Source organism: Vanacampus margaritifer, chromosome 16 (assembly GCF_051991255.1).
Source record: "Vanacampus margaritifer isolate UIUO_Vmar chromosome 16, RoL_Vmar_1.0, whole genome shotgun sequence".
NCBI classification, from domain to species: Eukaryota; Metazoa; Chordata; class Actinopteri; order Syngnathiformes; family Syngnathidae; genus Vanacampus; species Vanacampus margaritifer.
Genome location: NC_135447.1, coordinates 11,596,763 through 11,624,353, shown reverse-complemented (window position 1 = coordinate 11,624,353; position 27,591 = coordinate 11,596,763). Strand labels below are relative to the sequence as shown.

The 27,591-nt window shown below is 38.4% G+C and overlaps 1 protein-coding gene across 4 annotated transcripts in view; it reads left to right on the top strand.

The window, feature by feature from the left end:
• Positions 1-14,628, top strand: part of grxcr2 (glutaredoxin and cysteine rich domain containing 2) — a 28,244-nt gene extending 13,616 nt beyond the window's left edge. For 3 of the 4 annotated variants that reach the window (XM_077546936.1, XM_077546937.1, XM_077546938.1), the window contains 4 exons: positions 2,148-2,337; positions 5,546-5,655; positions 7,789-7,980; positions 9,740-10,827. In XM_077546936.1, coding sequence (XP_077403062.1) covers positions 2,148-2,337; positions 5,546-5,655; positions 7,789-7,980; positions 9,740-9,967 — 720 coding nt within the window. In that variant the 3' untranslated portion in view covers positions 9,968-10,827. Of the gene's footprint in view, positions 1-2,147; positions 2,338-5,545; positions 5,656-7,788; positions 7,981-9,739; positions 10,828-14,163 lie in introns of those variants that run through there. The other variant, XM_077546939.1, reaches the window with a different exon arrangement.
• Positions 14,629-27,591: the final 12,963 nt, after the last annotated feature.

Below are 27,591 nucleotides of genomic sequence, written 5' to 3'. Positions count from 1 at the left end.
AGATCCTGCAGTCGCTGGCACAATGTGGATTGGGCCCACCATCCGCTGGCCCATTTGGTAATGCTAAGTGATGCTACGGATTCAGGGGGCACGCTTATAATAGTTGAGCATTTTTCTATTCTAGCTAGTTCTTATTTTGTTTTGACTAGGGGTGTCAAAATTAGTGCGTTAATTTTGAGTTAATTTAACTCATTCACTGACATGAATTCATTAAAACAATGTTTTTTAAAATGATTAGGGGCAAGAGGCAATTAATTATTTTTAATTGTAATTAATCACATGACTTCACTAGTTAACTCGCGATTAATCACAAGTTCTATATGTTCTAAATGTACAATAAAAAAATTATAGGTTTTCATATTCTTGTTAACAAAATTTGAAAAAAATGTTATTTTATTTTTTTTTTTTTTACTAATTGACGTTTATACCCTTCAACGGCAGTGAATGAATAAAATAAAAAAAAAGAAAATATTATTAAAAATTCAGGGTGTCAAAGGTTTTAATTGTAATTAATCGCATGACTTCACTAGGTAACTCGCGATTAATCACAAATTTTATGTACAAAACTAAATGTACAATAAAAAAAATCTCGAAAGTTGAAAAAAATGTTAAACTAATAGAAATAGTTCAAATTAATTTTTGACGTTTATAGTCGTCAATGGCAGTGAATGAGTTAAAGTTCCTGTAACGCCACAAATTTTTTTTTAACGCACAATTAATGACTGCACCTTACTTGAAAAGCCTGTACTGGGGGAATTCCATTCGCACGTCCATGTCAACATTTAGCAGTAATAAATGTAATAAAAATGCATATAATTGTGGAGACTGGGGTCAAGTTGTATTTAATTGTAATAAAAAAAAAAATCAGAATTTCACATTATTTTACTTCTTGTTAAAGATTATATAGCTCTGAATATGAAAAGAAAAATGCACTGAGCTTTCACTAATGTCTTACAAATGCAATTATGCCATCTAGTGGCAGAAAAATGAGCAAAACAAGTCAGCATCACACTAGTTTCTTACACTACAGTATATCGTTCTAATTTAGCTCAATTTTATGAATTATTATGAAATGACTATCAATGATTAAATGATCCAGCCGTATTTCTATTTGTTTAACTTTTTCCCCACTTTTCGGTCAGCAAGAGGATGAAAACTGTGAAGTTTATTGTACATTTTCAACAGATCTAAAATTTAGGATTAATTGTGAATAAATATTGAAGTTGTGTGATTACACCTAGTTTTGACTAATTTAGTTTTGTTCATTTGTGTTTTGTTAGTGTTCGGTTATTTATTTTAAAAGCACTCTTTCTTTTCTTTTTTTAATTCTATTTTCCTAATAATTTGTTTTTTTTTCAATTTTAGTTTTAGTTCATTATTTTTGTTACGTAATCAGAAAAAAATAACCTTAAATATCATTATTTTATAAATCGGTAACTGATCGCATTCTGTGAGGGGATGTTTACATTTATTGGCGTGACCGCAGCGAACCTTGTAAACCTGCCCAAAAAGTTAGCATTAGCATTAGCTTTGCACCTGTTAATCAACATTTCACTCTAACGACAATAAAGTGTATCTAATAAAGTTCCACTGTTAATTATAAAATTAAATTTTTTTCATCTTCTAACGTTATTTAATTTATTTTATAAATCACTTATTCCACTACACAAAACTGTATTTAGTACAGTTGTATTGAACTTTTCCAGTCAACACTGTTGCATTTAATATTTTACAACTATTTGTTTTTAAAAGATACAATTTGTATTTAATTGTGTGCAGTAGATTTGAATTAAAGTGAAGCCTCGTTAGGCCTACTGCGCTACTGTACAAGTACTTCCGGATGGTGGCACTTGAAGAGCGAAATATTTTGTGACAGGGTGCTTGGAGCAAAAAGTTTGTGAAACACGATTGACATTTCTCATATTTTTTATTCCCACTCTGTCTTGCACGCATGTAAAAAGAGCCGGCATGAAAGCCTTGCCACTCCGCCGACGCGCTCTGATTATACGTTCGCATCTCCCATAATAGATCAAACCCGTGCACTTTTTCTCATCTTCTACTCGGGGTACCAAGCAACCGCGTCAACGCATCCCTACAGCTGCGACTGTATATCCTGTCAAAGCAGAACTCCGCTTCCCATCCACCAGGTCCGGTTCAAACTGGCGTCGTCGTACAGCGGGCGAGTCCTGAAGCACGTTTACGAGGACGGCCAGGAGCTGGACAGCCCCGAGGAGACGTACCCTCACAGCTTCCTCCCGCACGGCACCATTTCGCCAAGCCACCTGGAGATGGAGCAGCTAGGCGGCTTCCAGGAGCCTCCCTCGTCCCAGCGGCATGGTGGGTTCTGCTTCCTCGTGGAAATACGATACGATACGATACGATATACTTTTATTTTCCCCGTGGGGAACTTTTTCCTGCATTCCATCCAGCTGCAGTTTACAGTAAGGAATACAACAGAATAGAGAGATAATTAAAATAAATAAATAATAAATAAAATAAATATATAAAAAATAAATAATACACACACACTCCTATATATATATATTGCACCACTTAGTTAATGTCGGTTATTAAGTAATTTGATGGATGTCGGCAGGAATGAGTTCTTGTAGCGGTTCAGCCTGGTTCTGGGGGTCCCGAATCTCCTGCCGGAAGGCAGTAGCTGGGACTCATGATGCAGAATGTGAGTCGGGTCAGTAACAATTTTCTGTGCCAGTCTGGTGACGGACCGCTCATAAAGCATCTGTAGGGAAGGATGATTCCTGACCCCCATGATCTTCATGGCAGTCCGCACCAGACCGGCAATCTGTGACCTTGACTGCACAGTCAGGTTGCCGTACCAGGCCGCAATGCCGTATCTGATGATACTTTCCAATGCAGCCCGGTAGAACAACAGCATGATCCTCTGCTCCACTCCCATAGACCCGAAGTCTGCGTAGGAAATAGAGACGCTGTTGGAGTTTGGAGCAGAGACTTCCAACGTGTACCCTCCAGCTGAGTGTGTTGTCAATGTGGACCCCCAGATACATGTATGAACCCACCTGGCTGATGTGATTGCCTTTAATGACGACTGGCCCGTGGTCACCCACAGTTTTTGGATCAAATATCCCCTCCTCTGTCTTCCCCACATTGAGCACAAGATGATTCCGGTCACACCACTGGACAAATTTCTCTATTTCTGAGAAATAGTCCAGTGGGCTACCGCCGGCCTGCAGCAAGCTGACGATAGCGGTGTCATCAGAGAACTTAATGATAAAGTTCTCTAGGTGTGATGTCACACAATCATTTGTGTACAATGTGAAGAGGACCGGGGAGCTGACGCAGCCCTGCGGGGCGCCTGTGCTTATCAATCTGGGTTCCGAGAGGGAGCTGTTGACCCTGACTTGCTGTGTGCGTTGTGTCAGGAAGGAGTGATACCACCTCGAGATGTATGGGTTCACATTCATCTCCTTCAGTTAACCCAAAAGCAGGTGCGGCTGCATTGTGTTGAACGCTGAGCTAAAGTCAACGAACAGCACACGTGCATAAGCTTTAGGGACGTCCAGATGTTTGCTGACCAGATGTGTGATGCTGTTGATAGCATCGTCAGTGCCGCGACCTCGCTTGTAGGCAAACTGAAGGGAGTCTAAGTGTGCATCCACCTCCCCCCTTGAGCCGAGTCACCATCAGCCTCTCGAAACACTTCATAACAATGGAAGTTAGAGCCACAGGCCTGAAGTCATTATTGACCACAGGACATTGTTTTTTAGGAACCGGGGTGATTACTGATTTTTTCCAGAGACTGGGAATGGAGTGTGAGTCCACAGATCTCTGGAAGATGGGCTGCCATACCGCTGTGAGCTCCTCTGCACAGGATTTTAGCAGAAGGGCAGATATCCCATCTGGTCCTGAGGCCTTCTTTGTGCAGACAGACCTAAAAGTAGATTGGACGTCATGGGGATGAATGACCAGCCTTGAGTCCTGCTCATTCACTGAAATGGACCTCAGGACCTCCCCACATTCAGAAGAGAAGTCCTGGGTTTCGAATCTTAAATAAAAGTCATTCAGCTCCCTTGCCTTCTGGAGGTCATTTAGAGTGCTGAGACCTTTTTGAGCAGGAGTCAAGTTGGTGATCCTCCTCATGGTGTCCCACATTTTCTTAGAGTTGTTAGCAGCAAAGTGTTTTTCTATAGTCTCTTTGTGCTTCCTTTTTGCTTCTTTAAGCAAGTGTTTGAGTTATTTTTGAACCAGTTTGAGCTGGGCTCTGTCCTGGTTCTTAAATGCCCTTTTTTTGCGGTTAATACAGTCTTTAACCTCCTTAGTAATGTACGGTTTGTTGTTGGGGTAAACAGTTATTTCCTTTGTAGGAATGATGTTGTCCACACAGAATTTAATATAGTCAGTTACAGTCACAGCAGCAGTATCCATATCCAGCCCATCAAAGGTATTCCACTCTGTGCATAGGAAACATCCTTTAAGGGTCTCAATGCTGTCTACCTAACTTTTGTTAAGACCAAATAATGGCAAAGGATGAAAACGTCGTCACCGACATGCGACGAGCTGATCGGTTTTTGCAATGTTGATATGCGGGTACAAGAGACTAATTCAGCGAGAACAGAATTAATTGCAGCTAGGTTTGGTTTGTTTCTTCCCACGGCTTCGGCGCTTCTTGTTTACGTCACCGCTGCATATCGCGCCCCCCAAATACAATGTCGCTCTGTGATTGGTCTGAACCACCAGTGGTTCGTATCGGTGGGAATCAATGGGAGCAGTACAAGATGGTTTCTCGGGAGTTTGTGAACTCACAAATACTGCGAGAATACATCTTGCGGGAGCAGGCTAATAGGCTAATAGTTAAAAAACAAAAAACAAAAACACATGTAACTGACATCAATTAAAAGGCATTTGGGAACCCCCCCCCACCCCCCAAAAAGTATCATAAAATAGTGATGTGAGGTTTTTTTTTAGAGACTGGGCTAGCAGGCTAATAGCTAAAACAAATCCACATGTAACTGACATCAATTAAAAGGCTTTTTTTATTAGGTATCACAAAATAGTGAAGTGACTTTTTTTTTCTTCTTCTTTTTTTTTTTTTTTTTTAAATTATATATATAGTTTTTTAGAGACTGGGCTAGCAGGCTAATAGCCAAAATCCACATGTACCTGACTGACACCAATTAAAATGCATTGGAAAAAAAGTGTTTTGTTTGTAATCCTCCCCCTCCCCCCCAAAAATAGTATCAGAAAATACTAGTGAGGTTTTTTTTCCTTCTTCTTTTTTTTTTTTTAAATATTTTTTTCCAGTAGGCATAACAACCATAAATAATGATATGACAAGAGCAGTTTAGTTTCAGGAAATAAAAGTGAATTGCTCTTAAATACGCTCCACACAAATTAATTACTTTATCTAATTAAATTTTGGAAGAACTGAGAAAGCTGGATCGTTTTGAATGATAATCCCTTGATTTACCTCAAGGAAGATTATTTAAAAAAATCAATCAATCATTAACTGCTAATTGAATGAGAGCAGGGCCAACGTGACATCATGTTGTTATTGTGCGTCCAGGTGCGGAGCCTCCAACAGGGCTTATTGCCCAGAGAATCAACGTGTACAGAGGAATGGCAAGCTACAAAGCTGCTGCGGGCCACACCAAACAAACAGATGGAGACGCTAAAGTAAGCACTGGTGACATCAAGTGAAATGTATTCATCAGTTTTAACTGCACGCGACATTGTGGAGCGCTCGTCATCTTCAATGCTGAGCAGACTGCACCTCGTTTGTTCCGCTCTTTTGGTTAACAAGAGCATCAGCAGTTTACAATGTAGACAATGGCATTTATAAATTGAAATCATTAATTACTACTTTTTTTTGACAAGAGAAAGGAGGAAACTGTCGGCAAGATTAGTCGACTAGTCTAAAAGTCGACTTTAGCTTTGAAGCTGACTAATTGCTAAGTGCGTGCTTTTGGCATCTCATCTTCCAATCTGCTAATTGATTTGTAGCTAATCACGTTAGAGGCGATAAAAAAAAAAACGTAGTCGTTCAACCTCTAGGGGCCGCTGTTGGCGATTATGCAATGGCCACTTTATTAGGAACACATGCACAACTATTGACTAATATTGATGTTACAGCAAAAACTTGAGCTTGATTAAACTTTCATCATTTTGATTTTTTTTTAATATTAGGATAACATATTTTGTATAGTTTTTATTTTTTTAAATTAATTATCTTCTTTTATTTGGCTTATTTTTCTTTGATTTCATTATATTTACAGTTATCATCAATTTTTTTCCCCCTAAATTGTAATTTTTGCTGTGCAGTACTTAAATCAACAGTTGTAACACAAGATGGATGACTGAGCATTCTGATGATCCGTTTGACCTTTGAACCATCATTAATTGAGCTGCATAGTCTCATTGTATTTTCATTATGTGAATCACAAGAAAGGAATCATATTAGGATTGTAACACTGCTTGTATTTAGATTTTTCCGTCCTGCATAGAATTACTTAAAACAGCATCAGTAAACAACGGTCATGTTTCATAAAGACGCTTTGAGTACTTAAAAAAAAAAAAAAAGACCTTTAATAGGAAAGGTGACAAATCCCTGTGCAATTAACGTGACTTTCAGAGAGAAGGGGAAAAAAATGTCAATTACCAGTCGAAGACGTCAACATCAGGGAGGCCTGTTGGCTTAGCATCAATGTCATCCGCCACACAAAACGCTACGCGCCGTCTGACACGCTGCAATCTTATCACCTTTATCAGCGCACGACAGTGATGTGGATTTTATACAGGAGAGAGAGGGGGGAGTGGGGGCTGGGGGGTTCACAGACTTGACTGCCTTCCCCCCTTGCCCCCCCCCCACCCCCATCGTTTTTCAAAAGACAGACTGAACTGCAGCACAATGAATGCTCCTTATCTGATATCACCACGTTCGAAAAATGCAAATGGATGCACATATCTGACACCAGCGGATAAAAAGGAAGTGGAAGTGATAAGTAATAGGAAGTCATACACAGACGGCATTGTTTTTAACCCCTGCTTGACTGATGCGAATACCGCACACGTTAGCTGTACAATTTTAATGATCAGAATGTAAGTAGTAGAGGTGTCAGGCGATTACATTTTTTAATCATAATTAATCGCAGTAGTTAACTCAAGATTAATTGCAAATTTTACATCTGTTCTAAATGTACAGTTAAATCTACAGTTTAAATGTAGTTTGTAGTTTTCATACACTTGTTAACATAAAGTGTGAATTTTTTTTTTTTTAAAAGATGTACTGTACTGTCAAAAAACGAGTGTGATATTGATTTGTGTTGAGGTCATTTTTCTGCCACTAGATGGCATAATTGCATTTGTAAGACAGTTGTGACAGCTCAGTGCATTAAGAGCTATCTAATCTTTAACATGAAGTAACATTTTTAACATTGTAAAATACTTAACTTGACCCCAGTTTACACAAATATGTGCATTATTATTACATTTATTACTACAAAATTTTGACATGGACGTGTATGCTGCGTTGCGACTGGAATTCCCCCAATACAGGCTTTCCAAATAAGGGATGGTCATTAATTGCACGTTAAAAAAATTTGTCACATTAACGGAACTTTAAAGTAACTCAAAATTAATGCACTAATTTTGACACCTTTTGTTTACCTTCAGTCATCTGTGTTAATTACTCATACAAAACACACATGAAAGAAACATTTTCATATTTCCTGTTTCCCTTGAGATGTTTTGGAGATTTCTTTACTCTGTATTATATATAAAATAGAAATCCTAAAGCAAGTTTTCCCTCAGTCGTCCACGTTGGACTTTGGGAAGATCATCATCTACACCAGCAACCTCCGCATCGTCCGATCGCCCGCGAGGAAGGCCGACGCGTTGCGCCATGTTGCGGCGCCCCCTGCGTCCCCGGAGGGCTACCCACAGGCCCGTGAGCGTGGCAGCAGGAGGCGAGCCAAGGCTCTTGCGACGCATGTGGGCGCGCAGGTAATCATCCACTACCAAAGTTTTTATTTGTGTTTCTCATTTTGTTTCTCTCATTAAGATTTTTCCTCCCTAATTTGCTCAAAAAAACATTCCGGACCGACGTTCGCCAATGTTAAACTTGATACGCATATACTGATAATATCGGCCCGATTAATGGATTTCTCTGAAAGATTATCCTGGGTGATGATCCTGTGCTGGGCGGTGTATAAGAGGGAGTTTTCCTTCCAGATCTGGTTGACAATCCTAAACTTGTTTAATATTTACGATTACACTTTAAATTGGAGGTTTTCCGTTTCACCACACACATAAGGATTTCAAATCGTAAATAGTGAGCAGGTTTAACATTCCCTATTGTTGGCTTCGACCATTTTCAGAGCAGATCATAAGGGAAGAATCACTCCTAACATACTCCACACCACAGGATAATTACTCATGATAATCAGTAAGAGCCTTTTCTGGCTATTATTGGACGGGAGGAAAAATTCTCCAATGATTCCCAATTGTTGGTATGTGTGCTTTAGTTCCTTCCTTCTCATCATCTGCTTGAGGGATTTTCCATCTCTTTGCCTTCATCCTTCTTCTTGTTACTTTCCCATTTTTCTCAGAAAAGAAAAATTTGCTTTCTGCTTGTGTTTTCCCCCCCCTCAAGTTGCCAATTTTCTCTTGGTCTCGCCTGCGTCAAGTCCAGGAATTAATCTTCTTTTGTGATTCTCCATTCCAAGCAACGAGATTCAATAGCTTTGCAGTCACTTTACATTTTGCGGAGTTACATTTCTCTACAGCCGCCACATCAGCTCCTTATCGTAATGTGTGTATATATAGTGCACACAAATGTTAGCTACTGCTTGGCTTGCAAAATTTTGGCAGCTGCTGGAAGTAGAACCTGAAGCAAGGAACATCAGCGACGTGGGCATACGCAAATAAAAAGTACACCGAGGTACCCGTTGGGTTAGAAAAAAAGTCAAATTGTATGCCGCACAATTTTGAGTGGGTTTGGTTTTTAATAGAGAAAATTGAAGTGTAACGATATCAAACATAATGAAAGAGAATGAAAAGAAATTAATTGATTTGATTAGGAATCAGAATATCTTTCATATCCAATCACAAATCATCTTCCAGTTAGCTCATTTTCAGAAGAAGACTAACACTCTGGAGCAGCGTAACACTCTGGAGCAGCAACACAATCTTAATCCACCTGCGCGGTTCAGAAAATTACAAAATAAATGAGAATAGCGGCTAGCCATGCTAGCTTCAACTAATCCAATTCTTGCTAATCTTAAAAAGTTACATCTGTAATAGCATTGCCACTTGTATAATTAGCAAATTTATCTGTAGCCTATTCGACCTTCATCGCGTTTATTGTCACCTTCAAAAAATCTTTAGTCGTTCAAACTCTAACACACACATACACACCCTGTAGTATTTGTGTGATGTGTGCCATTAAGAGGGCGTGACCTTTTGAGCGACGCCAGGACTTCCGACCCCAGCTCTGGATAAATGTATATCTAGCTAGGTTGCTAGATATGTATGTATATATACTGTATCTAGCTAACTAGCTATCTAGTTATATATATAAATAATGTACAAGTATATAGCTAGCTAGCTAGCTAGCTACTGTATTTAAGCATTGGCTGAGATTTGAGCCCCAAACTGAGGCAATTTCATCCCAAATCAATTTGCTTCTTGCTCTAACTTGTATTTTCCACCTACCCCGCCACTTATGCTCGCACGTGTCTCCCCCATGCCCCCCCCCCCCCAGGAGCCGGGCGACTGCCAGGTCTGCGGCGGCTCGGGCCGCACGCCGTGCTCGCTGTGTCACGGCAGCAAGCTGTCCATGCTGGCCAACCGCTTCAACGAGTCCATCAACGAGTTGCGCTGCCAGGCTTGCTACCCTCACGGCCTTCAGAGGTGCCAGGCCTGCGCCGGCAAGTCGCCATTATTGACCAGCGCCCGTACCCGGCGTGGGGGGGAGCCGGCCAGCCAGTGAACGCAAGTGTGTTTGACGCTCGAGTGTGTGTCCAGGCCACACTATTGCTTAATCCCAAATGTTCATGGCGGGGTTTCAAGCGTAATTCACGGCTGAATAGGGGAATTACGACTCTGAAGCATGCCCGTAAAATACATTTTACTGTGTGCTGTCAACATAATCCCCCCTCTTTTTTTTTTCTTTTTTCTTTTTTGCTAGTCGCATTATTTTGCATTTCTGCTCTCCTTAATTAAAAAGAGGCAAACGTTAACTGTTGCATTTTACCTGGTAGGAACCTATTTATGGCATTAATCCTAACACTATCTCTCTGCACCAGAATCAAATGTTGCTTATTCACATGTTTATGAGGAGTTTTGTCATTTTAAAAAATTTGAGAGAAAAAAATGAAATAATTATAATTTGAGAAGTGTGTCCTGGACAGGAATAACACCTAAAGGAACTATTTGAAATGAAATAGTTCAGATTTAATTCTCAGGGTATTGCCAACTCAGATAGTTTGTTTCTAACATTATTATTTTTTTAGATTGCTGCATTAAATATTAAAAAAAAGTTTGTTGTAAAGGGGTTTCTTTCCATCAGTGATGATACAGTATGCTCATCCAAAATTCATAAAAAAAATGGCTTAAATGTGTTGGTTATTCTTTTGTATATTGCCTCCCAAAGTGTAGCAAAATCTATGAAAGAAGGCAAAAATAATGATAAATGCTGTGTGTGCAATGGGTTATTTAGTAGCATTACTCAAAATAGTAAAGCTAAACAAACTAGCTTTAGCTTAAGCAGCTCGTTTAGCTTCAAGCACCAAAAATAAAGTGCCCTCTCCCTCCAAAAAACCCCACTGCTCCATTAAAACAAGAAATCGTAACATTTCTTTTACAGTCACTATCTGCTAAATAAATAAAACAAATTAAGTAGTATCACTTTTTAAAAATAGTAAGTTTACACTAAAGTTAAATTAGTGGAAGCTAATTTAGCTTCAAGAACGAAAGCTACACAAATATACTGCACGTCTTTTAGGAATGCCACACGCATCCTTCTGGTAATCTTTTGTGTAATAAATAAAGCTTATTATAAGTGTTGCTATTTTTTATTATTATTAGAGCTAAACTAGCCTTTGAAGCCAAAGCTGCACAAACAAACATGTTTACACATGGTATTGAGATACATACAAAAAACAACAACCTTGAATGATAAAGCTGTTTATCTGCTTAAAATAAAATACCTTCGTTCAACTAACAATATCAATTGGCCTGATAACGGTTTAGCTTCCTATATGCTACGTTAGCAGAAAATAACCTTGAGTGATTGTGCCATTTTGTAACTTGAGTCCAAACATGTTTATTTATTTCCTAATTTATGATGATGTGATAATTCAACACTTGGCGAGTTGTATTAAATACGTTATTTATTTAATTGACTTGATTGTACATCTGTCGCCAGCCATCTGCTCATCTGTTTGCGTTGATTTGAGACTGATCTAAAATGAGGGCGATAGTTGGGGTAAGACAACAATCACACAACAGTACTCTACTCGACTCTTATGTGGGTCATTATGGTTTTTGAAGCACCATATCAGTATTTTTCTTAGGCAGTACTTGATTTTAAAAGTTTTGGAACCACTGGCCTAGTGTGAGTACGCCCTCAAGTACAAATGCAACTGATAGGAACATTACCATATACATATATTGATAGCTGTACACAAGGAATGGAAAAACAAGGTTAAAAGTGATTGCCTGAGGAAACGCAGGCTTTTAATGTGATAACACTCGATTTGAGAATCTCCCTACAATGAAATAGCTTCGTTCCCCAGGTGTCGGGTCGGCGCGCTCTCCACTTTTCCTTTTCGCAAAACAATTTAGACCACACAATCTTCTATTATATGCCCATCTGCTCGCTAAGCAGATAGCAGAAGCTCTGAGCCGTGGGAAATTTTGCGGAGGCCGCCGCCACTGCTGAAATGGCGCTTTTAACGCCCGTGAAGAGAGACGATCGATCAAAGTCGGCCTCGGCGCTGACCGTATCCCCAAATGTTGCAGTAGCCTCAAGATTATTACAATCTCCCATCCACAAGATCATCTTTGCATCTTTGATGTGGACTGTCACATCAAGTTACTATTCATGGCCTAATAACACAAACCTGCCTGATTTGAAAATCAACCAGCAGGTCAAACTTAAATATGAGACAATTAAAAAAAAAAGTACTTGCAGTCAACTACAATGTATTCGATTTTGAAAGATAAATTAAACCATACCTAATTTGATACATCAAAGTGTTCTAAAAGTCCAAACGTATACCTCAAAGTTAAATACAACCGAACTGTGATCAACAAATGCACTCGATTAAAAAGCGCCCAACTCCACACGCAGCATTACTAAAATACACATAGGAGCAAGCACAATCTTCAAATTTCCAAACAGGAAGTGCGGATGCCAGAGGGATGTTATCAATGATGCAACCTCTCGAAGGTGATGACTATGCAAAGGCTGTATGTCAACAAATTAGGAAGTGAAGATGCTTAATTAAGGAAGACCTGAAGTGAAAGTCCCTGTTGCCTGAGCCTCAGCGAGAGCTCATTTGTACAGCATCGTCTACCATTTACTGTGTCAACAGGAAGCTAATTGTTGTTTGCTTTCTCTTCTCTTTTTCCGGCGACGCTTCCCGCCAGCAGGGTGTCGCTGATGGCGGCGGCGGTGATGATGATTGGGAGTGGGGCGGGTGGAGGTTATTCGAGGGGGTGCCTAGGCAAACAGAGAGAGACAGAAAAAGATTGCAAGCAAGGTGGTGTGATCGTCATTGTCTACACTAATGAGAAATTAATTGCGCCACAGCTGGCTGGGATGATTGTAGTACTGGAGGGCCATCACAGGGGGCGACGTGTGCCGGCACTGAGGCCTGCCGGGGGTTGGAGAGACAAGTTCAACTGCAAAAAGAATCTGGAGCTTCATTTTAATAGTGTACTAAAAGTTGAGCACACTAAATATATTATTTTATTCACCCAAAAAATTCCAACCCATTTTGGCTTGTTTGATTTAATTTAGACCGAATATATATATACAAACAATAAGAAAGAAAAAATATTTTAACAAAGTAAAAAAAAAAAATTCAAATCAATGTACTAATAAAATTAGAATAAAAAATAAATGGTCAAAAAATAAATGTTTTTTTCATTCCTAACATAAAGTAATAACCAAGATTTCAAGTTACCTGTGTTCCAGTTTAAAATTTTTATTCTGTCCACCACATGGTGTTATATTTTCCCTTTCAAAGAATGCAGCAAAACTGTATGCACGTTTTTATTTTTTTTATTTTTTACTTTTTCTATGATTCTTAAAGTATGGTTTTGTGTATTAATAGCGGGCTAACTCTAGTGGTAGACGAAGGAATTGCTGCCCACGCACAGTTGAGTTCATTTATCATTTAATCTTCAAAAACTTCCAAGTTTGTTGAAAAAAAATTTTTTAGGTACAATTTTTATTTAATATTCATGTACAATGCATCTTAATTGAATCATTATTTAAGTTATGGTTTCCAATTTTCTTATAACACAGTGTTAACATTCAAACTTAAAATATTACAATGGCTTACAACAATATTAACTCATTCACTGCCATTGACGGTTATAAACGTCCCAAAAATTATTTTAACTATTTCTATTAGTTTAACATTTTCTTCTACTTTTGTTAACAAGAGTATGAAAACCAAATTTTTTTATTGTACATTTAGAACAGATATAAAAATTGTGATTAATCGTGAGTTAACTATTGAAGTCATGCGATTAATTACGATTAAAAATTTCAACCGCCTGACGCCCCTAATTTTTAATAATCATCCCGTCAGTCCGATTATTTTTTTTTAATTGTAATTAATCGCATGACTTCAATAGTTAACTCACGATTAATCACAAAATTTATATCTGTTCTAAATGTACAATATTTTTTTCTAGTTTTTCATACTCTTAACAAAAGTGGAAAAAAATGTTAAACTAATAGAAATAGTTCAAATGAATTTTTGACGTTTATAGCCATCAATGGCAGTGAATGAGTTAAATACACTTTTTAGGAATAAAACGGTTCAGCTACAAATCCCTGATCCAAGACCGATTGTTTAAAATGTGAAAAACTATAAATATATATTTGACAGTAGTTTTTGTGATGGAAAAATGAATTTTATGTCTATTCAAATGACTTCATGTCGACAGTGTGGAAGACGACAGGCTGTCTTCCCCGATCCCAGCTGGGCTAAAGGGCAGCCGAGCATGGCCATGAAATATGGATGCATATTTCGCATCTACAAAGCTGGTGGAGATTTTCTGCATGCCACATCATGACCCCAACAAGTGAACTGTCAAGTGACGTGACGTGACGTGAATATCCCCCCCGCCTCCCCGTCTGATGAAGACGCCTGTTGAGCAACTGAATGAAGCAACAAAATAATATTTTCCAGCCCCAAGCTTCGTCTAACCTGGTGTACATTTTGTTGTCATTTCATTAGCGCCCTTGTGAGCAGCATAGCACACAACACGCCTCTTTTGGCATCCTACTCAACGGCAGCAGCCATGTGTGAAGCCCGCCAGGTCACACAGTGGACCGCCTACGCCCCCTCAAAATGGCCACGTGAGTGCGTGGGATCAACTAGAGGATGTATATTAGAGTATTTTGCTCGATGAGGGTGTGAGAAGCGATGCGGCCTCTGAAGGCGTGTGTCATGCTTCATTTGTGTTTCACAGTAAGATGGCCGCCGGGGGGTCGCCAGCGCATTTGGGAAGGGGGAAAAAGCGAGGTGATAATGCGACGTGGGAAACGCATGCTTGTCTCTGAGCGAGGGTGGCAAAAAGTTCATGAATTCTCAAAGCTGGAAAGTGTTCATGAGAATTAATGAGATTTTGCGCAAATAAACCAGAATTTTACAAAACGTTGGCTATAAGTAGGAGATGTAAATATAGTTTGGGAAAATGTATTTTAACGCACACTCAGTGACTTGACGAAGGTAACTCAAGTGAGTTCCGCGGTTCATTAGAAAGCATTAAATCTTTACATACGCTTTTCAGAGACACCATAACATAATTTAGCAATAATCAATGTGATATAAAAAAAATAATAATAATTCGTGCGGACTGGTGACTAGTAATTTACAATGAACAAAATGGTCTGGACTCCACGAGTCATTCAAAATACCAGTTGCTCTGAATTTGAAAAGAAAAAGGTAGTGTTCCTGACACCAATGTCCAACATGAAACATCAATGCCATCTGGTAGCAGAAAATTAACTCAACACAAAGCTATGACTTAATTTTTGTTAAATGTAACTTTATGAATTATTTACTATAAAATTACTGTATCAATGAACTAAATGATACAACCACAAATTTTATTTGGTAACCATATTTATCCAGTTTTATGTTAATTAGCAAGCGCATGAAAAACTTGAAAAACATTTTATTGTACATTTAGAATAGCTATTAATTTACGATTAATTGCGAGTTAACTATGGAAATCATGAGATTAACTTTGATGATTGCAATAGACTGACAGCTGTAATATATAAACAATATATGTATGTATGTATTTTGCAGTATGACGTGGACATTGATTTTTTTTTTTTAAATGCATTCAATATCAACAGTGCATTAAAAATTTAATTAGATTTGATGATACCTGCTGTAACCCTGAGGCTGGTGCAGAAAAATTACAGTAAGCAACTGCAATCCTTTATCAGATTTTCATGATCCACATAAAATAAACTTTACTGTATTGTTTTTCTTTTCTTTTTACTGAACCGCAAAAACATGGCACAATTATCAAGAAAGACTCAGATTGCTGAAAAGAGAGGGAACAGGTGGCAATAAATGATAGAGCGTGGATATTTTTTTTAGAGGCAACGATTGAAGACTTTCGGAGACTGCTGTCAAGTGAACGCTGCTGTGACCCGCTCAACAGGTATGAGGTCTTACTTTGAAAAGGACAGCAAGTCGATCAATCAGGAAGAGACAAGAGGAAGTGGCAAGCCAGGAAATGAAACGAAACTGCTGTGAAAGTCACCGGTCCAAGAAACCCAAAGAACTAAACCGCAAGACTTACATTGAAAAATAGTGCCAGGCGGTATTAGAGTCTGACTATTTTCTAGTTTGCGGTTTTGTGATGCAAATTTAGCACTCTTTTGAACACAAATTGTTTTTAGAAGAAAAGCGCTTTATTTCCGTGACCCCAGCCAACTAGCAGGACTACTTTGGTCTCGACCAGAACCGGACCAGATCTCGGGTCACAGGAAGCTGTCAGGGGTAAGTCAGTGCTAATTGCAGACCACTGTAGGTGAGGATGCCATACAGATTCATGTAAAAAAAAACAAAAAACAAAAAAAAAACTATTACTTTAATATTTAGTGCTAGCTTAATGGTACCCGAGCTATTAGCTGAGCTAGCCTGCTGATGCTAACACATGATTTGTCAAAATTTAGTCGAATTAAACTCTAGCTATTATAATAGCAATTAGCTTGTCATGCTAAATGCTATCGCCGTGCTAAATATGGTCTGAAAAGGTGATGACCTGGACTGAGCCATGCCAGCCTAGCTTAGTTTATCTTCTGCTTCTATCATGTGGTTGTTTTGTTTGATAAATACCTGTACTCTTCTTTAGTTATTTAATTTATGCTGGTGGACTAAATGCAAAGATAATCTAAGTTTGTAATGTAACAATGGCAATATTCCTTTCTTTGAAGGTTTTTAATTTGATTGTGACGCCTTAAATACAAATAAATTATGAAGAAGGAGGTGACATCTGAGTGTATATATATATATATATATATATATATATATATACCTGTATATATATATATATATATATATATATATATATATATATACACAAAGTGAGGATTAAAAGAAGACAGTCATGCAGGGTCTAAATGTACCAACAATTGGCCTGAAATTGAGCTATACTCGACTATTTGCTGTTCATTGTCAGGCCAAAACCATGTCTAACATTAATGTATTGCTTTGCTGTCATCTGGGTGACAACTATATTGAAGTGAGGGGAGGAGATTCATCGAGTCAGGCCTTGTATAACAAAAGAAAAATAAGAATAATAGTGCTTCTTGTAGCATCTATAGTCAATCATAAACCTTTTTTGGGCGGAGTCAATTACTTACTATCCCCTGCAAATACAAATATTTACTAATGGAGAAAAGATTGTGGAAATCGGGTTTGGTGAAGATGTGGTAAATTAAAGGCCGATAATGAGTTGGCGCCATATGTTTTTTTCATTTCATTTTTAATTTTTTTTTAAATGTTTTTAACCTTTTTTAAAAAAATAATAATCATTATTATTAATCATGTTATTATTATTATTATTATTATTAGTAGTAGTATTATTAATAAAAAAAAAAAAAATAATAATAAAATTATTAGCATTACTAGTAATAATAATAACAACGGAATCCCCGGCAGTGTCAGATGATTTTCAAACATGGCCTGTGCAAAATAATTCTGACCATTATAGCATTAGCATTAGCCGCCTAGCAACAAGGATGTTTTGTTTACAGCATGATGGCTTGTATTACGGCCTCTTGTTGGCTCATACGTGTGACGTAATTTGACATAAAATGTGGGGCCTGCAGAGAGCCCAGAACTGTTGATGGCACACATGATGCGTTTCCACTTGCCTTGCATGCTGCGGCAGCCAACTGGTCCGAGTAGGAATTACAATGCAGAGAAAGTTGGCCGGTCCATCCATCATGGAGGCTCAGCCAGGTGTGTGAAATCAATTAGCCTAATTAGGGAGCTTGTTTACCAAAACTCATGCAGTGCACTGGGCTCAACGCATTGTTTTTGTTTTTTCTCGGGTACAGCACTCAGATGGGGGCCGTGCAGGGCTACATCATTTCTCTTTCTAAATGTTGAATACGGCCAGAGAGACGGAACAGAATTCTAATCTCATTAGTCACAAAACTGGCTACACCTGCGTTACCTAATGAAGTCAATGCAGAAAACATCCAATTGCATTTGGTCCCCAAAATATTTTTTGGGATGCATCCCAGTGAAATTTATTTGGAGGCACATTTAAATGATTTTCCAGCAGATGCCAGAGGGTACAATTAACCTATGTCATAGCAGAATAATAGCTTTGTGTCAAACTAAACAAGCGCACATTTCACACAATAATTACATTGAGATGAAGTCATCATTATTTCACGTTATACTTTTTGTCGCATTTTTATAAGGTGGTTTGCCAGGATTTTGTTAGTTTTTTATTTTATTTGGGGGGGGGGTGAAAATGCGGCAGTTTAGTTTTCATTAATTTTATTTATTTATTTTTAATCTATTTGTAGAAGGTAAGCTACAAGTCTCATGGCTTCCTACCAAACGTGTTTAGTTTCATGACACTTTGTAAATTGTCCAAAGTTCTGAATGTGAGTGTGAATGTTTTTTTTTTTTTAAGTACCGTGTGATTGGTTGGCACGATCTCGAGATGTTGCAAACCGGTGTGTGGGAACATGCTCAAAAGTTTACAATCTATCTATAGAAAAAATAAATCCAACCCTAAATTTAAAAGGCACAACCTCCACCAAGGCACCTACGTTGGAGGTTCCACGTCAAAAGTCTCCCAGAATGATGCAGTACCATTCCACCGTCACAATCATAAACATATTTTAGATCAAAAATTTCTCTGATGGTGTCAATCAAAACCAAGCCGAGCACATTAGTGATGTCTGGTGGTTCTGTTGGAATTGTAGTCATGCCACTAAACTAAATGGGAAGGCCAAGCTTCAATTCTTTGCTGTTCCATCTGGCTGCTTTCAGAGAGTGAATAATTTGTCCACAGGTGATGAGTGCGTTTGCACTCATTTCCCCCCCGAAATGATCTCGTTGGGGGGAAAAAAGCATTCGGGCTCGGATTTCAAAAGCGCACCGGTTAGAACATGCAGCATCTAACTTGTGGAATAAAACTGATTCAATTAGAAATTGTGACTAATTGAATAAAGATTAATTAGTTTCAGAAGAAAACAATGTGAATCGTAATTGGCTCCATTTTATGTCAACTTTTGATTTTTTCACAAAACGTGTGTACTTAGGGTGCAACAAAAAACTAATTGAATCTGTGCTACGAATTGAATTGTTCCACTTTAAAATATATTGTGATACATACCAAATATAGGCTATCATCGAAGGAGACGCCACATTTACAGTACTGACAAGTTCATTTATATGCATGGAAAATGACAAAAAGAAACTCATTGGATCTCAAACTGAGCCATATCGTATTGCATCGTCATCAAATTAAAACCAATCATTCCACTTGAAAATTAAGCCGTGCTTCAGTTGAATTGTACCCCATGTATCAAGATGCGTATACACTCGTCTTTTATTAGAGATATATATACATCCCTAATATATGTGTATATATATATATATATATATATATATATATATATATATATATATATATATATATATATATATATATATATATATATATATATATTTTTTTTTTTTTGATCTAAAATATATATATATATGTAGGCAGCACGGTGGCTGACTGGTTAGCACGTCCGCCTCCCAGTGCTGAGGACGTGAGATCGAGTCCGGGCTTCGGCCTTCCTGGGTGGAGTTTGCATGTTCTCCCCGTGCTTGCGTGGGTTTTCACCGGGTACTCCGGTTTCCTCCCACATTCCAAAGACATGCATGGCAGGTTAATTGAACACTCCAAATTGTCCATAGGTGTGATTGTGAGTATGGTTGTTTGTCTCTGTGTTCCCTGTGATTGGCTGGAAACCAGTTCAGGGTGTACCCTGCCTACTGCCCGAAGCCAGCTGGGATAGGCTCCAGCACCCCCGCGACCCTTGTGAGGAAAAGCGGTCAAGAAAATGGATGGATATATATATATATATATATATATACACTAGGGGTGTCAAAATGAGTGTGTTCATTTTGAGTTAATATTGCTTAATGCCACTTATTTTTTTAACGTGCAATTACTGCAGCAGACGCGTCCACGTCAAAACATCGCTTCATAGCTCTTAACTCATTCGCTGCCATTGACGGCTATAGACGCCAAAAATTCATTTGAACTATTTCTATTAGTTTAACATTTTTTTCCACTTTTGTTTGAGTGTGAAAACCTAGATTTTTTTATTGAACATTTAGAACAGACAAACATTTTTTTGATTAATTGTGTGTTAACAAGTGAAGTCATGCGATTAATTACAATTAAAAATTGCAATCGATTAATTTTTTAAATTGTAATTAATCACATGACTTCAATAATTAACTCACGATTAATCACAAATTTTGTTTCTGTTCTAAATGTACAATAAATATTTTTTTTAGGTTTTCATACTCTTATTAACAAAAGTGGAAAAAGTGGAACACTAGAAATAGTTCAAATGAATTTTTGACGTCTCTAGTCGTCAATGGCAGTGAATGAGTTATTAAAAGAAAAATGCACTGAGCTGTCACCATCGTACAAATGCAATTATGCCACCTAGTGGCAGAAAAATGACCAACACAAATCAATATCACATTTGTTTTTTACAATACAGCACATTTTTAATTTTAACTCTTAATTATGAAATTACTGTAACGATGACTCAAAGTTGCAACCATATTTCTATTAAACATTTTTTTCCACCTCTATTTTAACAAGAGTATAAAAACTTAATAATAAAAAAGTATTTTTTTGTACATTTAGGACAGATATCAAATTTGCGATTAATCGTGAGTTAACTATTGAAGTCATGCGATTATTTATGATTAAAAACCAAATCAGACATCCTTTGGTCTACATGTTATAAGCATACGTGCGCTTTGTGGATCATGAAGGATTATATTTAAGTTTTGTAATCTTTTGCGTGTTCAAATAAATCAAAGATGAGTTTCTTGTGAAGAGGGTCCTTGCAAGGAGAATTTATTACAGAGATCTCTGGTCACACAATTGAATACCACCAAAGCAGTGTCATCCAAGAATGTGTGTCTTCTTTTGCCCACACAGCCTCTTTATTCAAAACATGAGGAAACGCCTCTGTCATCCCGTGAGGTACAGAATGAGTTTGCATTTTCCCAGTAAACTAGATCGTCCTTGAACATTTGAAAACCGGATTTCTGACGAACAGGAACTAGACTTCTTAGATAAACATACGAAACATATTAACTTTCTCATGTCTGGGAAAACAGTAGAAAAGATAGCAAGAATGTCAAAAGCATTACTCATCAGGTTATATTAGGTCAACATAATTACACCTACTTCAACACATCTATAATGAAATGCAAAACAGGTAAAATGTAAAATAAAACAGTAAAAATGTTAATAATGTCAACAATCACCTTCCATAAGTACCAGCTAAGCATCGTAGACAATCGACGGATTCAATCAGGAAGGTTGGAGGGCTTTTAATCCCTTTGGCCGTGAACAAAAGCCGACATTGGTTTCCATCATGGCGACAACTGCAAGCAACACAAGTGATGTCAAAAGTGTAGTGTGTGTGTGGTGTGTATCTTTGTGTGTATGTGTGAAAAAGTCAGGAGATGAACGTTCCGCTCGACCTGGCAGACATTATGTGGGCCGAGCTGCAGAGCACATTTACTTTCATTCCTGCTGTCTCTCTCCATTTCTTGGATGGTCCTATATCATCAACCCACTTCTGCCTTGCTTTCATCTACTCAGTCTTACAAAAAAAAAAGAAGAAAAAAAAAGAAAAGGGGCCCCACAATGACACAAAGAAATCAAAGATTTGATCAAATCTTCAAACACTGCCAGGGTGATGTGAGAATGCGGGAAACGCAAAGCTAGTGCTAGCCAGTGTTAATTTTGACAAGAACATTTTATTTAGTTTTACTTATAGTTTTTTGACAAAAATTTATTAAAAGTTTTACCGGTAGTCATAGTTTAGTCATCTGATTGTATTTTATTTATAATCCAATTTTAGTCGACTAAATAGACAGTTTAGTCGATATTTTCCTTCAGCATACATTTAAACTTTTATACGGAAAATAACACACCTATTCGGAACTGTAGTTTAACACGCAAGACACATTTAATACAACGGTGTCTTTATTAATTGTTTCAATGAAACGTGTTGAACTGACAATAATATAACTTAGTTTTTACCTAAATAAAAAAAAAAGTGCATAATTGCTTGAGATTAATCTTACAGCTGCACAATGAATGTAAACATGTTTAAAAAAAAAAATAAAATAAAATGCAGTGAACAGTTTCTGAGTGGTTCTTTTCTCCCACCCGCGTTTCATTCCTTTTGATTGGATTGTGTGAATTTTCGTCAATGTGGCGTTTTCATTGTCAGTCAGTTTTAGTTATCGTCTCTGAATGGCTTCTATTTTAGGTTTCGTTTCATTTTTGTCTGAAATGTTCTTTTCAAGAAATATGCCGAAAGTTTTGGGTTGACGAAATTATCACTGGCGCTACCCAACTCCAGTTTTTAGACTAATGCTGCCTTCATGTGATTATCAAATTTATGGTAATTTACACACGTCGAGTAGAAAATTGCACGTGAACGCCCCCTCATGTCGTATTTTCTACTGGACAACTAGGAATTTATTTTGATACCCGACTTTCCGAGTTGAGAACTACTCAAGTTCCAACATGGCGGAGAGCGCCGAAGGATTTGTGATTGGCAAGAAATATTAACACTTAGCGCCCTTAGCGTTAACGTCCGCTAGCACAGCAGGTTGTTTTCGAATATACACAATCAATTTTGCTATAAATTCCCATGAACAGAACTCAGTCGTGATTAGGAGTTTCCGGAAGGTTCAAGGAGAATGTTGAGGGAGAGGATGTGATGTTACTTCTTGTCTGTCTGTATATGTGCTCTATGATTGACTGGTGACCAATCCAGGGTGTCTCTCTCCCCCCCGTTTTGGCCGATATCCGATGGGGTATAGACTCCAGCTGCCCACGATCATGAACAGAAAAAGTAGCATAGAAAAGCTGCTCAAACGTCTTCTCCATTTTTGATCCGTAGCGGGATTTAACCTGCCACTGAAGTCTCATAGCAAAGTCCTTTCAGACCCTCACAAATATGTCCAAAGAGATCCCAAGCTCTTCTTTTTATGAGCATGCAACCCATTTATCAGATAAGATTAGTCCTGCACTTTCTTGACATAGCCATGACATATATATTATTGTTTCCTCATCTGGAGCGTATGCGATTCTTCTGCAAGTGAATGAAATCCATTTTTCACAACTTGGAAATGTGTGTGGAGAAGACATGAAGTCAGTCTTTGATGATGATCCTATGATCGGAACTGTGATCAATCTTTAGTCTGCAAACAAAGACCTCAAAACCTGACGGACGCAAACGTCCAACATTTAGGATGGTGCAACTAGTAAGCTGATCAAGTCTCAGCAGATTTAGCGGAATCATGCATTCGCCGCTTTTTAGTATTCCCAAAAAAACGTGTTTGGAAGAAAATTCGTAATTACTATTAGCTGAAAATGTTACGACATTTTCCTATGATCCGGATCAGGATGGTCAAACTCAAACCTGGCTGCACTTAAATGTCAGTAAGACGGCTACCTGTACAAGCAATCACTTCTCCATCTCGATCATCACTCTTCTACAACATCGTCTTTGATTACCTTTCTGTGTTTAATGGACTCATTTAAGCGTGATCACTCTCACCAAACATTAGCTGCTTTTATTGTATAACTGTTGCTAGAGAAATTGCAAATGTAAATGCTGAGATGCGCTTAAGTGTACAAATAGACTTCTTACAGGCTGTGACAGGTATTGGAAAATATAATATAATATATATATATATATATATATATATATATATATATATATATATATATATATGAGAGAGAGAGAGAGAGAAGACAAATTATTTTGAAATATGCTTCCATAGGACAACAAGGATGTCTTTCAAAGAGCGATTAAAAAGAAAAATGTCCAAAATTTGGATATGCATGCTTTTCATTTTTCAATGGCAATATACTGCATTTTCTCCTGAGGTCATTGGAAGAGGGTATTGTTATTGACCCCGCATACGCACGCATGTTTTCTCCATGTGGGTGCAGCGTGTAGCCGAATGGCAGCCGAAAGTCTGAACAAGGCAGGACAGATGCTGAAACAGCAGATGGGGGAAATATTCAAATGTGCTGAAAGACAAAATCAAAATTTAGTTTACTGCTTTCTGCTGATGTTGACGTGATCTAGCCGACTGCTGGTTACATGTGCAAAGACAGCAAGCTGTAAAGTACACAGACAGGCATTTGTAACATTTTCATACACGCTCACTAGCCAAAATTGAGACTTTTTAAAGAAAAAAATAATGCTAGTTTATAATCGAAAAATGACACATTCATTTTAGATTGTTTATTTAGTTTAAACAGGATATAGGCCACATTGGGCATTCAAACAGGGCCACTATCGTAATGCTAATACACAATGCGAAACATCAAACGTGGGCTAGCAAAACTAGCATGGCACACAAACGGTGCAGCAACTCATAGGCAGACAATACTCACAGGCATACATTCTGTATGTCCGTATTATACTGCCCCCTATTGGCTAATGCGTGCACAGTGGCATTTGCATTCATGCAAATGGTAATGATGTTTACATCCCATCAGGCTGTACAGGAACAAATACAGCTTGTATTTGTTGTGCCTTTGTGGAGGTCTGCGCTCTTGCTCCTTTCAGTTGGAGTTAATAATTTTTTTAAGTTCTTGTTTTGTTTTTCGAAGCTATACCTTCACCCGTGTTCTCTTGTCTTTGCACTCCAATCACGGCAGAGCGCGCACTTAAAACAAATTGCTAGCCCCGAGTTTCGCATCCATCCTGAGATCATTTACATATCTGTCACGCCTATTCATACAGCAAATTAGAGCGCGGGCGGGATCGAGCCTCTGCCAAAACACATGCATGCATAATAGCCTCTTTTTCTCTTGTTTGATGCATTCGCTGTCTTTTCATCCCGCCGCACTCCCGGCCGCTCGCCATGACGTTTTTCGAGATGTTTGTTAGTACAGCTGCTATGTTCTCTCTATCTCTCTCTCTCGCATGATTTAAGAAGTACGACGCGGAATGAGCGACGGGAAAGCGCGAGTACGAGGCATTCGTCACTCCGGCGCCTGCGAAAAGGGCATCAATGCGAGTCATTATGTTTGGCGACAGGCGATGACATGTTGCTCTGCCGGCGGATAATTTGCTGAGCTAACATAATATATTTGCGCCGGCACATTTTTCAAGCGACGCAAAGTTCAGCATTTTGTTGGTTGACGATCAATATTTGACACACGCTAGCTCGATCCCCATTTGCTGTTTGTGTTGACTTGAATAGTCCAATTATTGAAAAAATTCAATTTCATCAAAATGATAATCTTGATCGTATGTTTACAAAGTCATCTTCAAATCTTGTATATCGGGGTGTAGCCCACACCAGCGCATAAACACACACAACAGTTAACCTTTTTAGTTTAAAATAACTTACTTTAACCAACAGGATCCCGTACCACACAGCTGGTACATAAACAGAACAAAGGATATTTTTTTTCAGGTCCAGCGTCACAACTTTGCAAACTCATTTTTGTTTGCTGTTAGCTTAGCGTTGCGCGACAACGGTGAGGTGTTATCCGGCCAAATAATCCCACACTACTTCCAAGCATTTACTTGAATGAAATGAACCGCGTACGTAGCGAGACGTAAGAGTCTCAATATGACAATGTGCTATCATCCATTCTGATTCGAATTAGAACATTTTGATTGAGTTTTCGTTTTCAACGACAAATTTGCTACTAAGCTACCAAGCTAAATCACGACATACTCCAGCAAAATTAGACCGCATAGGCAATCAAACTTGACAATTAAGCCTCCGCTATCTAGCTTGGATACCCGCTATCGATGTTCATTTGAATGAATTCCTTAGTTTGAATTTGTCAAAGTACAAGCTTTGTCCTTTCCTTAAAATTTGTGTCTGATGTATACAGTAATTTCTGGACTATATGACGCACCTGACTATAAGCCGTGCTAGCTAAATTTGGGGAATACTGTTGAAGAAAATAATATTTTATTTCCGCATGTTCGTTTTCTTTCGGGTAGTGAGAATGTTGGATATCCGAATGCAGGCTGGAGATCGATGAACAGTCACTTCGAAGCTTTTATTTCTACAGAATATTCCGGGCACAAGTAAGTTTCCTTAAAATGGCAGCCTCTCACTAGTGCGAAGTTACAGCAGACTTACAGCATTCGTATACTATCTTGAAGGGCAGTACCACAAAACCCCCAAGCCCCCAGGAAACAGCCCCCAGCGTTCACCAGACATGAGATAAGACTTTTGCAGCATTCTTCAATACACATTGACTTCAACCACAGACAAATGGTCTATTGAGGAAATAAGTAAATTAAAACCGTTATGACTAAATCTGGGCAGAAGACCCTCTTCAATACTCAAGTTTGTTACACATATAAGCCGCACCTGACTGTAAGCCGCAGGTGTTTGAATGTTACCGCTCCGGGTTCCCGTTACTTTCTTTTCCATAATGAGGGTGCAAATTGTCCCGTTCTCGTTCTCTCTCTCCTAATGTATTTGGTATCACTTGGTTTGTTTTGCTCTGGCTGACGCTCTTGTGCTTCCTTTATATTGCGCCCCCTTGTGGTCTGATGGATAAGCCGCATCTTTGTATTAGCCGCAGGGTCGAACGCAAGTGAAAAAAAGTAGCGCCTTTTAGTCCAGAAATGACTGCATATGCGAGAGCTGGCTTCATTGACAGCAACGCGGTAGATGGACGTTTGTTGCAACAGGAAGATAAAACGAGGTTAAGACTACCCCACCATTAAAAATGATGACATGGCCAGAGGAGCCAGCCAGACGGATGCGTGTCGACAGGCAAATCAACAAACCAGTAGACGAGAGGCTTGTGCATGTGTGTGTGTGTGTGTGTGTGCGCATCAGAAGTATCTCACGCAATTAGGTCATTTCCAATAATTGGCTGCCAGACGTTCTCATTAAAACCATCTCAAGTTTGAGGCCTTTGATGAGCCCACAGACCAAACGGAAACGGCTCAGTAAGTACGTACACACGCACGCACGCAGAAGTGACGGGAGTCATAGTTTTTCATTTTCTGGTCATGAGCTGCATCGCTATTGAGTAAATGGTCGAAAATTCATCAGTCTTCCAAAAACAGAATGAAGGCACACATTGGTTTGTCTTGCGTCACTCTTGCAATGTAATGTTTTGACTGTCCGATGATAAACATGCCGGCAGCTGTCAAAATGACCCCAGTGGTTGTGTTAATGCTTGTTTTGGTTATACACACCCTGGAGATATGGTGATGTTGGTGGTTGTATGCTGAAGTAAACCTTGCCTGAAGTGAACGATTCAAATCGGAGTGTAATTACTGGATAATTACCGTACCAGGACAGGCTGCTACATACAGATGTGCGGTAATTGTCTTGGTGAAGCATCAAGTGACTGTCCACAATTGTACATTCATGATCATGAGGTAGATCTCGTTTTATAACACTGCAGCTAAATGTAACAGTAATTAGCATACAAAATAAAGTTAGCTGAATTCTGCGACAGTTAAGAAAATAAACATGAAATGAAATTTTGGTGTATATTTGAAAAACAAAAAAAAGCCACATAAAAACAGAAGCCAACAAGAGACGATTATTA